This window comes from Meleagris gallopavo, chromosome 30 (genome assembly GCF_000146605.3).
Source record: "Meleagris gallopavo isolate NT-WF06-2002-E0010 breed Aviagen turkey brand Nicholas breeding stock chromosome 30, Turkey_5.1, whole genome shotgun sequence".
Lineage (NCBI taxonomy): Eukaryota > Metazoa > Chordata > Aves > Galliformes > Phasianidae > Meleagris > Meleagris gallopavo.
The window spans coordinates 1,230,099-1,242,146 of NC_015040.2; the positions used below are offsets into that span (position 1 = coordinate 1,230,099).

At 47.0% G+C, this 12,048-nt stretch overlaps 2 protein-coding genes across 2 annotated transcripts in view; one reads left to right on the forward strand and one right to left on the reverse strand.

The window, feature by feature from the left end:
* Positions 1-507: 507 nt before the first annotated feature.
* Positions 508-2,284, forward strand: MICOS13 (mitochondrial contact site and cristae organizing system subunit 13; the record flags this gene model as incomplete). Its single annotated transcript, XM_010724842.3, has 3 exons — positions 508-690; positions 1,339-1,390; positions 2,075-2,284. Coding segments are annotated over 3 exons (333 nt in total), but the record flags the coding sequence as incomplete, so codon positions are not given.
* A 536-nt stretch (positions 2,285-2,820) lies between these two features.
* Positions 2,821-12,048, reverse strand: part of LOC100540096 (scaffold attachment factor B1-like) — a 29,399-nt gene continuing 20,171 nt past the window's right edge. Inside the window, exons 5-19 of the mRNA XM_031557079.1 lie at positions 11,793-12,046; positions 11,315-11,364; positions 8,945-9,045; positions 7,538-7,687; positions 7,369-7,445; positions 7,015-7,154; positions 6,397-6,488; positions 5,904-6,010; positions 5,264-5,557; positions 4,857-4,994; positions 4,326-4,368; positions 3,878-3,999; positions 3,566-3,678; positions 3,431-3,482; positions 2,821-3,184 (exon numbers count right to left, since the gene is read on the reverse strand). Coding sequence (XP_031412939.1) covers positions 3,055-3,184; positions 3,431-3,482; positions 3,566-3,678; positions 3,878-3,999; positions 4,326-4,368; positions 4,857-4,994; positions 5,264-5,557; positions 5,904-6,010; positions 6,397-6,488; positions 7,015-7,154; positions 7,369-7,445; positions 7,538-7,687; positions 8,945-9,045; positions 11,315-11,364; positions 11,793-12,046 — 1,863 coding nt within the window. The 3' untranslated portion in view covers positions 2,821-3,054. The remainder of the gene's footprint in view (positions 3,185-3,430; positions 3,483-3,565; positions 3,679-3,877; positions 4,000-4,325; positions 4,369-4,856; positions 4,995-5,263; positions 5,558-5,903; positions 6,011-6,396; positions 6,489-7,014; positions 7,155-7,368; positions 7,446-7,537; positions 7,688-8,944; positions 9,046-11,314; positions 11,365-11,792; positions 12,047-12,048) is intronic.

The window sequence follows — 12,048 nt, forward strand, 5'->3', positions numbered from 1 at the left end:
GGAGTGCCGGCCCGGCGCGGTGCCCTCAGCGTGCGGCCCCTCCGAGAGGGAACTGGGGCCGAGCGGGGCGCGGGGCTCAGCTGCCATAAAGCTGCGCTGCTGGGCAGCCCGGTGTCGGCCGGGCTTCGCTCGCTGCTGCTGTGCGTCTCATTCATCCGGGCGGTGAGAACGGTGGCGGTGAGGCGCTGGCGGGGGGCAGGCAGGGTCACGCCCCTGGAGGAGCGGCACGGAGAGCCGCGGGGTCTGAGGGCTCCGTTCTGTGCTGAGTCCCTCCGTTGCTTTCACCAAAGCTCCGCGTCGGCCGTTCTCTGCTCAGAGTTGTGGTGTTTCCCCGTTCTCGGAGATGCAGACAAAGCGCGAGCAGATTTCTGACAGATGAGGGATGTTTGGTGTCGGGGAAGGGATGGCAGAGCAGCAGCCATCTGCTCTCAAACGCCTCCAGGGACGGTGACCCCTCTGCTCTTAGCTGCCCGAGAGAGATGCGGTGTCACTCCTGATTCAAACTGAACTGTGGCTGCTTTTGGTTCCTTCAGGTTTGTCATCAAAGGAAGCCTGGCCGGAGCTGCTGTGTACGTGGCCTACGATCAGGGGCTGCTGGGCAGCGGTGCAGAAGGCGCTGAAGCCCTAAAAAAGGCTCAGGCAGCTCTGCCTCCTGCAGTCAGAGAGTGGACGAGTTACGTGGGCTGGGAGGTGAGGATGGGAGGTGAGGGTGCAGAGATGAGCACAGCAGATAATGTGGAGCAGAACACACTGGGACGATGGTTCAGGTTCCAGTGACATTGGCAGTTTTGCTGTTGAACCTGGATTTCGCATTGAGGGCTCTTTGAGGAGGGTTGAAACAGAAGGAGGAGGACTTTCAGTGTAGTGGGGAGAATTCCCAGGTCTTAATTGGAGGAAAAGAGGCAATGAGCCCAGGCAGGTCAAGGAGGGGACTGCAGGTTTGCTCTGAGGGAGGTTTCAGTGTGCAGTAATAGTTTTAGGCTTTTCTTTGGGCTTAAAAGCTCAGGCCAAGATTCTCCTGGTTTGTCGGGCTGAATTCAGATTGCCTTGAGAGGCCCTTTAAGTGTTTAAAATCTTCAGGAGCCAAAAAGTCTTTTCCATATTGGAGTCTATTTTAACAAACCTATAGCTGCCAGCAGCACCTCAGTGTGAAGCACCTCCCTTCTGCTGTGTGCTGCAGAAAAGAGCCAAGCCCTCAGCCAAGATCTCAGGGCAATGGCTGATGCTCTTTGAGGCTTAGGGAAGGGAGCACCTCTGAGATCTGAGTCCCAAAGCCCCTCCAGGTGAGGCAGCCCTGTCCCACTGACACCCCCACTGCTGATTTCTTTCTCTTTCCAGCTCCCGCCCACTCCAAGCTTGGACTTTTCCCCCTCTGATTCCTGGAATAAAGGTAAAATCACTTTTCATGTAGTTGTGGGAAGGGGCCAACAGCGATCAGCTTGTCAAAGAATCATAGAATGGCCTGGGTTGAAAAGGAACTCAAAAGATCATCTTATCTCGGTGGTGTGTCAGTACTGCCTTCTAAGAGCGACGATGTGGTGGGAGCTCTGGATGTAGGAGCAGAGTTCCTCCAGGTTCCACCACCAGCACACGCAGTGACTGTGGGCAGTTCACTGTATCTCATCACCTTCATTTTCAAGTGTGAAATCCAAGTGAGTGCGGCCACAGAACTGTTCTCACACACGAGTGTGCCTGAACTCACCCTGTTTTCTCACAGGAGCGTTCCCATAGTTGCTGGACAGCTAGGGATGTTTGAAGGCCAAACGTGTCATAAATACCTGACAAGGATTGATAGTTCTTATGGGGCAGCAGATAACCGTCACAGAGCTGCGGGGAAACAACCCCCATTCCTGTGACATGAAATGAAATTGAATTCTCCAAGTTGCAGTTTGTTGTAACCTTGTGGTCATCTGAACTTTGTGCTGTTGGGACAGTGAAGCTGTACTCGGCCTCAAGCTCCTTAACACAAATCTACATTTCCCTCTGTCTGAAGAGCCCCACGGCGCTAGGGTAACGATAGGAAATTTGCCTTGAGTGATGCTTTTCTGGGGATAACTCTCCACTTTCCTCACAGGGGTGCACACGGTGATGTCTGCCCTGTCTGTGGCTCCCAGCAGGGCCTGCGAGTACACGGCGGAGGGCTGGAAGTACGTGAAGGACCTCGTCAAGTGAGCACGTCCTCTGGGTGCAGCTCTGCACTTCTGTCCGTCCTGTGCTGGTCCCGCTGGAGGGCAGCTCAGCCAAGCAAGGGCTACAATAAAGGACTTTGGAAGCTCCTGTTTCATTGGGGTTGGTTTTGGCACGCAAACTGCACCCATTGCTTCGTGTCTTCCTAGTGGTAGGTGGCTCAGCAGAGCGTGGCTCGTGTGCAGAGCGACAGTTCTGTGCTGAGGGAGCAGCTCTGTCTGCACCAGTGTTGACTGCATTTTTAAAAACAGCCAAAGATACCCAGGCACAGCTCAGAGCCATTCCTAATCTCCATCAAGGACTGCTGGGGAAATGTAGGTCTTGGGATTGGAGCAGCTTTGGACTGCCTTGATGTAGCAGAGGCCAAGCAGGTGTAGCTCCCACCATGAAATGAAGAGAAAAAGATCCTTGCCCTCACTTTGTCCAAACTTTAACTAGCATCATCACCAGCATGAAAAAATTAAATTGCAGTGTTTAATTAAGACTCCTAAAGTAATGTGGTGTGTCAGTGTGCTGCTGGGAGCACGCTGCTGCTGAAAGTGCAAAGGCATTTGGGTATTTCACCTTGGGTAGAACATTCTGTGCTTCAGCGTGTGGCCAAACAAATCGGTGTCCCAGGGACGACTGAAGCCATTAACTGTAAACTGTTTTTTATTTATGGAAAATGGAATGCTTCATTAACAAACATTTTTAAATGAGATATGAACAACACATTACAAAACAAATGAGTTCACATTGTATTGAGTGATGTAATATGGCAGCAGCTTAAAAAAAATTACACTTACAGTGACCCATGAGCTCCAAGGAATGGTAACCCTGGGTGACAAATCAATTTCAGTTGCCACGTAGCATTAAAAATTAAAACATTCAGTAGCGACGGTTGAACCGGGGATCGTTGGGTCTGCTTGCTCTTTCCTGGCCAGCAAATCCTTCTCCTTGCATCCCTCCTCCGTGCATCATCTGACTTTGGTTCCCGCCTTGCATGAACCCTCCTCGCCTGCAAAGTGAGGCAGATGGTTTGGGGTTTGTTTTCTTGTGACCCGAGTAGTCAGGCTGAAATAAGTCATGTGCTGCATTATGAACCACAGGAATATTCTGTCATCCCTTGACACTTCACTAACTAACTGCATAATTGATAATCCCCTAAAAATGCTTCTCTGGCTCATTTAAATGCAAGGGACTCACTCAGAAAGGAAAGGAAATGGAAGACGAAGAAATGCTTTGCTCTTTTTAAGCTCCTTACCCTGACATGCCTCCACGGTGCATCACGTGGCCAGGTCTCCCTCTACCTCCACCTACAAAAGAGTGAAGTGATTCCTTTATATCCACAGGAATTGTTTGCTTTGTGTCCAAGCAGGCGCCCCGTGGGGAGCATTACCTTGCCATCTCTCGTGATCCCGTCCCATCATCCCTCCATCCACACTGCTCTGCCACGAACGCTCTTGGTGCCCTTCAAATTTCCTCCCGTGGTCCCCCCAGTCGCGGCCATCTCTGCAGGAAGAGCCTGAGTTACACCTCTGCACGACAGCAAGAACCCAACGGGACACCTGGCACTACTGCAGTGAAGTGAGCTGGAAGAGCCACTCTTGTGCAGCGCACCTGGCAGAGAACGGGCTGAGGAGGGAGCTTTGTGAAAAAGAATCAGGTCAAGAAGCGCATAAGGAGAAGAACCACAGCTCAGAGCACTGACCTTGAGGGCGGGGGGATCCCTCTGCTCTCACTCATCCTCCTGTCAGAGCCGTAGCTGCCCCAGCTCTCCCGGGAGTCCCGTGAGTGGCGCTCAGGTCCCCCGTGGCGCTCATCTGGGTAATGCTGCAAGGCAAAGCACCTGTGTGAGCGCCCAGAACCAACTCTGTCCTTGTTTCTCCCTGTTAACTTCATGATATTCCTCTCTGCCCATTTCTGTCTGGGTCTCTCGCAGTCCCACAGCTCAGCCCTCTTGTGCCCTCTCCGAACACCCTCTCTTATCACCCACCTCTCCGACAAGCTTGTTTTGTTTGCTGTGTACCTGACTTTTACAGCAAGTCAAAAACAAGGCAATCTCGTCACTGACAGATACTGTAATTTTAATCTGAAACTACAGCAAACCAAGTTGCAGGAGTTGAGATAGTTCTACAGATTTATAAAAAGCAACTCACTTGTCCATCGCGATCCCCCATCATTGTCCTGGATCCATCTCTCCTACAGACAGACAACTAAAATCAGACTGTGGTTGGAAAACACACTGCCGTTGTAACAGTATCTACACATCACAGATAGAAAATCCTGTTTCCACGTGCTGCCAGCATTGCCTACAAGAGGCACATGGGGTAGGAACACAGGGAAGCCACAACGCTTGAGATTCCTGGAAAACCCAGCTAGCCCAGAAGAATGAAACAATATCCTCCATTAAGATGCTACAATCTTATTTCAAAAGCTGGTTTTTTTTTCAAAAGCTTACAAATTGCAAAACAGCAGCACCAGCACACTGAGCAGGTGCTTAACAAATGCTTAACTCGTGGCACAGAACAGTTCTCTTCCGTTTCACAAGAGAAACTCCACAGCTCCTAAATCACGCTTAAAAAAGGAAGTGCAGAAGAAACACCCAGTAAAGAAAAGGCAGCAAAAATGTGATGCTGCACACATCTTTGCCCTTTGATTTCAGACAGCACAGCAGAGGTAACACCAACCTGTCCAATGAGTGGTCTTGGTACCGGCCACGATCCCTGTGGTCGAAGTCGTGGAAGCGGTCCTGGCGGCCGAAGTCAGAATGGTACCGATCGTTCATCGCCATCCGCTTCGCTTCAGGCCAGTATGGATCATCCCTCCTGACAGAAAGAATACGTTTGTTTTAATCCAGTTTGTGACTTTTGATATTTGTCCCTTCCTTTCAAACTGTACAAATCAAAAACGCGTGTAAAAAAGCTCAGAAGCAGGAACAGAACTCAGACAGAGGAGCACAACTGAGATTTTACACAGTCAGCTCAGGCTAAGCAGTGAGTGCAGCTCCGAGCAGACAGACAGCTCTCTGCAGGGCAGCTTGGAGCCACAGCCGGGCAGCCAAGCGCCCTCCTCCCATCCCTCACGTTGCCTTTACCTGCCATCAATATCATACGGCCTTCTCATGGCGGAGCGGCGTTCTTGTTCGTAGCGCAGCTGCTCGTGCTGCCGTCGCAGCTCTTCCCTTTCTCGCTGGATGCGGTCTTGTTCCCTCCTCCTTTCGTGCTCTATGTGCATCCGCTCTCTCTCCAGTCTCTCTCTCTCCATCCGCTCTCTCTCGAGCCGCTGCCTTTCAATTTCCAGTCTCTCACGAGCGATCTCAAGCCTCTCCCTTTCCTCGCGCTCCCGGATGGTCTGCAGGTGCTGCTGCCTCTCCCGACGCTCACGGGTGCTGTTTTAGCAGCATGAAAGGTTACGGATTTGTATTTCAACAAAGGAAGTTAAAAAGGAAAAAAAAAATAATTAAATAAAACCGCAGTGACTGCAGATTTGTTGAACTCCTCTGAATTGCAGTGATTTGTATTTACAGCGATCTCACTGCTCCCATCAAACCCACCCGCGGGGGTAAATAATCCGATATGGACAGGAGGAGTTGAATCCAAATGCCTCATTGCTTCTACTCAAATAAAGTATCAAATAAAAGAATTATTTTCTCCCTTGGTCATTTTAATTAAAAGAAAACTGTATGGCTCCTAGGAAGAAAAAAAGATTTCAGCCAAGCTAACTGCTGCTCTTACCGGCGCTGCTCGGCCTCCCTCATTTTCCTCTGAGCTTTGATCTTGTCGAAGGGCACAATGCCTTGCCTCTCCCTGCTCTCCGATTTGCGATCCTGGCTCTTAACACTCTGCATTTAATACAGAAGGACAGAAACTCAGCAGAGTGCATTTACAAAAGGCCAACTGCTACGCGCAGCGCTCTGTTTCCATTCACACACATCTCAAAGCTCTGCCCCCACATTTTTCTATTTCTTTTTCTTTTTTAAACACTGCAGACCCACAACATAATAACAGAAGACCTTCCCTTCCCACATTTAGTTTGGCAAGATTTCATTGCTGAATACATTATCAGCCATATGAAAAATATTTGACTAATTAAGAGCTAAATCCGCACTACAGAAACCCTAATTAGTCTGATCAGTAGGACAAGCATAGGGCACGTGCAGCTTAGTGGGATTCTTGATCTGTTTCTAAGGAAAACCGATGTGCCGTGCTTCCCATGCAGAAGACTTACTCTGTCTTTTGATGTAGTTGATGTTTTCACACTGATAACAGGTTCTCCTTTGGATTTATCCATTACCACCGTTCTCTCTGTTCCTTTACTCCCTATACAAAGCAGAGGTTGAGCAGAAAGAGGTGTAAGAAATAACAACGCTACATAACGTACAACTCGTTACTGTGCACAGTTACCTCCTCTACAATGTGAAACGGGTCTTTAAACCCCTGCTCAAAATGCATTTCTTCACTACAGCTATCCTAAGCGTCACCATTAAGGCTGACAAAATGTCAGTGCTCCTCCAAGACTATCCAGTCTTGGATAGTGACAGGACAAGGGGAATGGTTTTAAACTGAGACAGGGGAGGTTTAGGTTGGATATGAGGAAGAAGTTTTTCCCCCAGAGGGTGGTGAGGCACTGGAACAGGTTGCCCAAGGAGGCTGTGGATGCCCCATCCCTGCAGGCACTCAAGGCCAGGCTGGATGTGGCTCTGGGCAGCCTGGGCTGCTGGTTGGCGACCTGCACACAGCAGGGGTTGGACCCAGGTGATCTTTGTTGCCCTTTTCAACCCAGGCAATTCTGCGATTCTATGATTCTATGAGAGATTGACTGTGAAAACAAGAACAGCCATATTACCTGACTTGGAAGATTTAGGCTGATCCGATGAAGCAGACTTCTGTTCATCCTTCTCTTTCCTTTCTTTTTCATCTTTTTCTTCAGCCTTTTTGGAGTCGTCTTTTTGGTCACACTTCTCATCCCTTTTACTACTGCTAGGCCTACAGGCAGATGTTGATATAGATTAGATTGACATTCAGGAAGAGAGAATTAAATTAACAAAACCCAGTTTTGATTCGCTGAGATGCAGTAGTTCCAAACACACACTTGTCACTTTCGGGATGTTTGTCATAAAAGTTCTATTTAAGTGTTTTTCCTGACAAATCAACACAGAGAGCTGCAACAGCTCTGGACAGGGAATGTTTAAGGCAGTACCTCTCGCTGGCTGTTTCTTTCTTCGACTCATTCTCCTTTTTTTCAGTTGGTTTCTTCCCAGCAGGTTCATTTTTTGCCTGAAATTTATTTTGCACATCAGCTGAGATCGTGGTTTCAATTACGCGTACAACTCGATGGCGGCGAGAAATCTTAGAGGATCAATACTCACTTTTTCCACAGAAATGATCTTCCCGTGTAGCTCCGTTTTGTGGAGGTGAGTAATGCACTTTGTGGCTTCCTCAGCTGTAGACATGGTGACAAAGCCGTAACAGCGCGCGCCGGGGCTGCGGGCATTGGTGACCACCTTTGCACCAACCACCTTTCCCAAAAAACAACGTGTTATGCTCACAGCAACGAGGGCACAGCCTTAGCAGCACGAAACACTCACAGAGCATCCCTGGTGCAACCCAGGGCACGCTGCTGCCACGCAAAATGACGTCTTCGTGTCACCACTGAGGATGACAAAGAGTGACATCCACAGCTCTGCTTAAGAAAGAGGAGTTTCCCCCCCACAAACAACTTGGAAAAGCCTGCACAGAACACCTGCTTTATAAATGTCACTCACTCACACCAGTGTGTGCACAGAGCCGTCGCATTAAAGTGGAGCTGAGCACGGAACGCACTTCTGAGCTCTTGATTTATTTAGCAGATGGGCACTGACTGCTTGGAAGTTTCAACCTCCATCAGTGCTTTGTAGCAAATAGTTTTATTTACGTGACTACACGTTATTGTGGCAGCTAAGCAGCTGCAAATGGGAGGTGAGCTTATTTTTTTCTTAAGCATTTAACACGTTGTGGTATCTCTATGATCAATGCATTCCAGCTCACCAGATGGAATTCTGAACAGATGAATGGAGGGGCAGCGCTGCATTTTTTAACTGACACGGGGAAAGAAGCTTCTGTTACTCTTCTGACTGTCAAACCCAGTGCTGTGACACACTTAACCCATTTCAGTACTGTCAGGTCACAGCTTGCACTCTGCAGTGCAGATGCAGTGTGCCCATAAGTGGGCTTCAGAGCTCTGAGAGAAATCCTTAGGAATCAGCTCTGTGCAACAAATGCTATCAGCTCTGACGGCAGTTTCCTGTTGAACTAGTTCTTCCCATTTTCCAGCTGAGATGGAGTACATTCATAACAAACGCAGTAGAACATACCAATGCCCAAGTGAGCGCATTTTAAAGCAGTTATCCACCTCAGACAAAGGCAAACCTTCAGGTACTGAGGCAATTCCTCACGTACGCCCCAGTGAACACATTATCAAATACTGCATTATCCTACTTTGTCCTAGGAATGTATTTAATAAGCAGCGTTCACTGATACTGTGGGTTCAAATGAGTAAAGACACCACCACAGGACACAGAGAATATGTAAGCAGTCGCTGTCAGTTTATATAAGGACTGAAAAAGGAATTTTGTTTTTGTTTGGAAGAGATAAAATAAAACTGCAGCCATTTGGCATGAACTCATGCAGGTTTTTCTTCCCTCTACAATCCCACAGACATTTTCAGCAACAGAAGCACACCAAATCTTAAAGACAGTTTATACTGAGGGGAATATAAACAAACAAACCAACCTTACCTTCCCATATTTGCTAAACAGATTCTTTAAGTCTGTAGCTCTGGTAGTGGAAGCAAGTCCACTCACCCAAAAGTTTCTCCCAGAACCGCCAGCAGTGCGACCTAATTAGGAACACAAACAAAACCACACCCCGGATCCTAATTAGTTCTACTGTTCCCATATTTAAAAAAGAACAGTTCCACAAATGTCATTTTTCAAATCACAAAGTAAAGCAAAAACGTCATCTCCCAACAACTCGTATTCCTGAAGGCAATGAGGAGTCCAAACTCCTCTAAGATGGAACAACAAACTCTGTCACGTGCAACAGAGGGATGTTATTCCCTCCATCGTTCCTCAAGGAAGAAACTGCAGAGATGAAGTAACCGTGGCCCTTCAGAACGTGTCTGGACCATCCCAGCACGTTGGAACTTACAGGAAAAGACTGAAGACCTGTGAGGGCTGTGGGAACCGAGTCAGCACCCACAGGTACTCGTGTCTTGCCCTTGTCTCCTTGATTCCTAAGGAATTACAACTGCATGCAGATTAACCACACCTCTCAAGGAAAACATTCACCATAAAAGCAAGAACATATTTTCCTAAGTGTCTGCCTGCATGTAGTTCATGTTCAGGGTATGAACAGTTCAGCTATGACCTCAGTTACTGCAGTCAGAAAAGGGTCAGCATTCTTCAGCTATGCAGGAACTACAGAACATCCACCCAGGGTGACATCTGAACTGGTCAATGTTTGATAAGTGACTTCACCATTGCCAAGTCTGAGAACTCATGGTCCAGTGATTAAGAAAGGTTCAAGCTAAATGTTCACAGATGTTATCACTGAGAGTGAGAGATGATGTCTTTCTATAAACATCTGTTATTGCTGAGTGATTGTGTTGTGCTCATCTCTCTAAGGAGCAACCAGCAAGCCTGGCCAGCTCCTCTGTAATTTCACTGAGAGAAAAACCAAACAAACAGGGAATAACCTTTATCCCTTTTTAAAACAGTCTGATTTATGCAAGTTTTGATGGTTGCCTGTTTGCGTGGAGCTCACACCAGGACACTATCCCAATCTCCTCTGAAATCTCTTTAAGATCTCTGTATTGCTCTTCACAGCATTCAGTCCCACAGGCTTCTGTGACTGGAGTGCAGCAGGTCTCCCTACATCTATCTGCTTCTACAACACCCTTTTGGCGATAGAAGGAATTCCTCAGAATGTCATCAAAGGGGAGATGCATCTTTCAAAAGCAATCTGAAACGCTCTCCTTACTCAGGTATCTTTCTGTCTCTTACTTCTTCATGTGAGAGCTGCCACCTTCCTGCTGCAAACACGAGCTCTGCGGGGAACGCTGTCACATTTGTACAAGTTCCTGTGAAAGTATGCTGGGATTTGTAACAATCTCTTAAAAGAAAGATGACGTGGCCCAAAATGTGCTGCAGTCTCTGGGTAAATAATAGAACCTGTTAAATGGCCCTTTAAATGTCCTGAAATAAGAGTAAAAATATGGATGAAAGGTGAACAGATGTGGATGGAGCTAATGGCGAGGTCTGGTAGCTGGCACAGACAGACAGAACCCAAAATCTGGGTGGAAGCAGTTGATGGCGAGTTCAGGCTGTGCTGTAAAACCTCAAACCATGCAAATCCTTCCTTTCCAATCAGCAGACAGACAGATCTCCTAAGGAACTTCTTGCCAATTACAGAACTGCTGGGATTTCAGCACTCACTGCCTTGAACTCCCTGCTGCACGCAAGGCAGTTCTAAGCTTTCTGCCTTGGAGTGGTAAGAGAACAGAAAAGAGGAAAGAGAAGTAAAGACTCAGCAGAATGTGCATTAAAAGGAAGAAACACGATGAGAAGAAGGAGCAGGCAAGGCCTCACTTGGCACTGCTCATCCAGAAATACCCATCCTGCTTATCATGCATACTGGCATTGTAAGCAGGATTTGAGTAGATGAAGATTTCAGAACCATCAATCCAATTGGAAGGCATTAAACTTTGAGCATTTGTGATGTTTAAGTACATGAATACAAGACTGTACATTATTTTCACGTAGCAGGAGATGGTTTAAAGAATCACAAGTAAACCAATCACAGCAGGCTTTGGACTCACTACCAGCTGTTGGTATCCTCAGTGCCATGAAGGACATATTTGTCACAGATTAGCGTCTACCTTTGGAGATCAAGACACAAACAGAAGGGCACAATGCAAAGCTTTGTAAAATGTATCAAAGAGAAGAACTTTTTGGCATAACTGCATCTTTAAAAATCCAAGAAAATAAGTAAATAATGATATTTAAGAACTGCAGAGACTTCAAAGCTTTCAGAACAAAAGACCCCATCCAACACAAAAGGAGCTTCACTGACATAAATGTCAAGTTTTGTTTTTTAAAGATACGTACCCTTCTCGTCTTTTGAGATCAGCTTTGTATCTCTGTCCTCCTCCACAGGGCTAAAGACAAAACAACACGTTACTCGAGTCAGAGAGAATAATGACTACTTATCAATTATTTAAAAAGCTAAAATTAAATACCTACCAGAAAATACGTTGCAAACAAAAATACACCTTTATATACTCGATTTAAGTAATCTGACATGAAATAAGGGGAGTCAGATTCTTAAACAGAATTATATTAGGAAGAAGTTTACAAATCAGAGTAATTTAAGAAAACAACCTTTGAAGGTTGAGGAAGGAAAGAAATCAAACCCTCTGTGTTTAAAACAACAACAATTCTGCACAAGGAGAAATCAAACCGATTCTTTAGGAATAGGCTACAATTTCAGCAGGCGTGGTGGCCAATTGAAGGAAACGGCTTATTGGCATCACTTAACGACCCGTGACAAAAGATAGCATCTGGTCTATAACGGAGAAAAACAAACCTCTTTTTCTGATCACCGCCCTCACTGGCTGAGGACTCTTTAGTAGCGGGGGATTCCTCTGAATTAGCTTTGTCTTCTGTTTTCTTGGCATCTTCTTTGCTATCTTTGCCTTCCGCACCTGCGCCTCTCTCCGCTGTTTCCCCACTAGAGGGCTTTCCCAGGCCTTGGCAGCGCTTGCTACTCTGATCGCTTACGCTCTCTACTCCTACAGAGTCAGAGTCCAGCTTCTCTTCCTCTATTGTCTGTTCACTTGTCT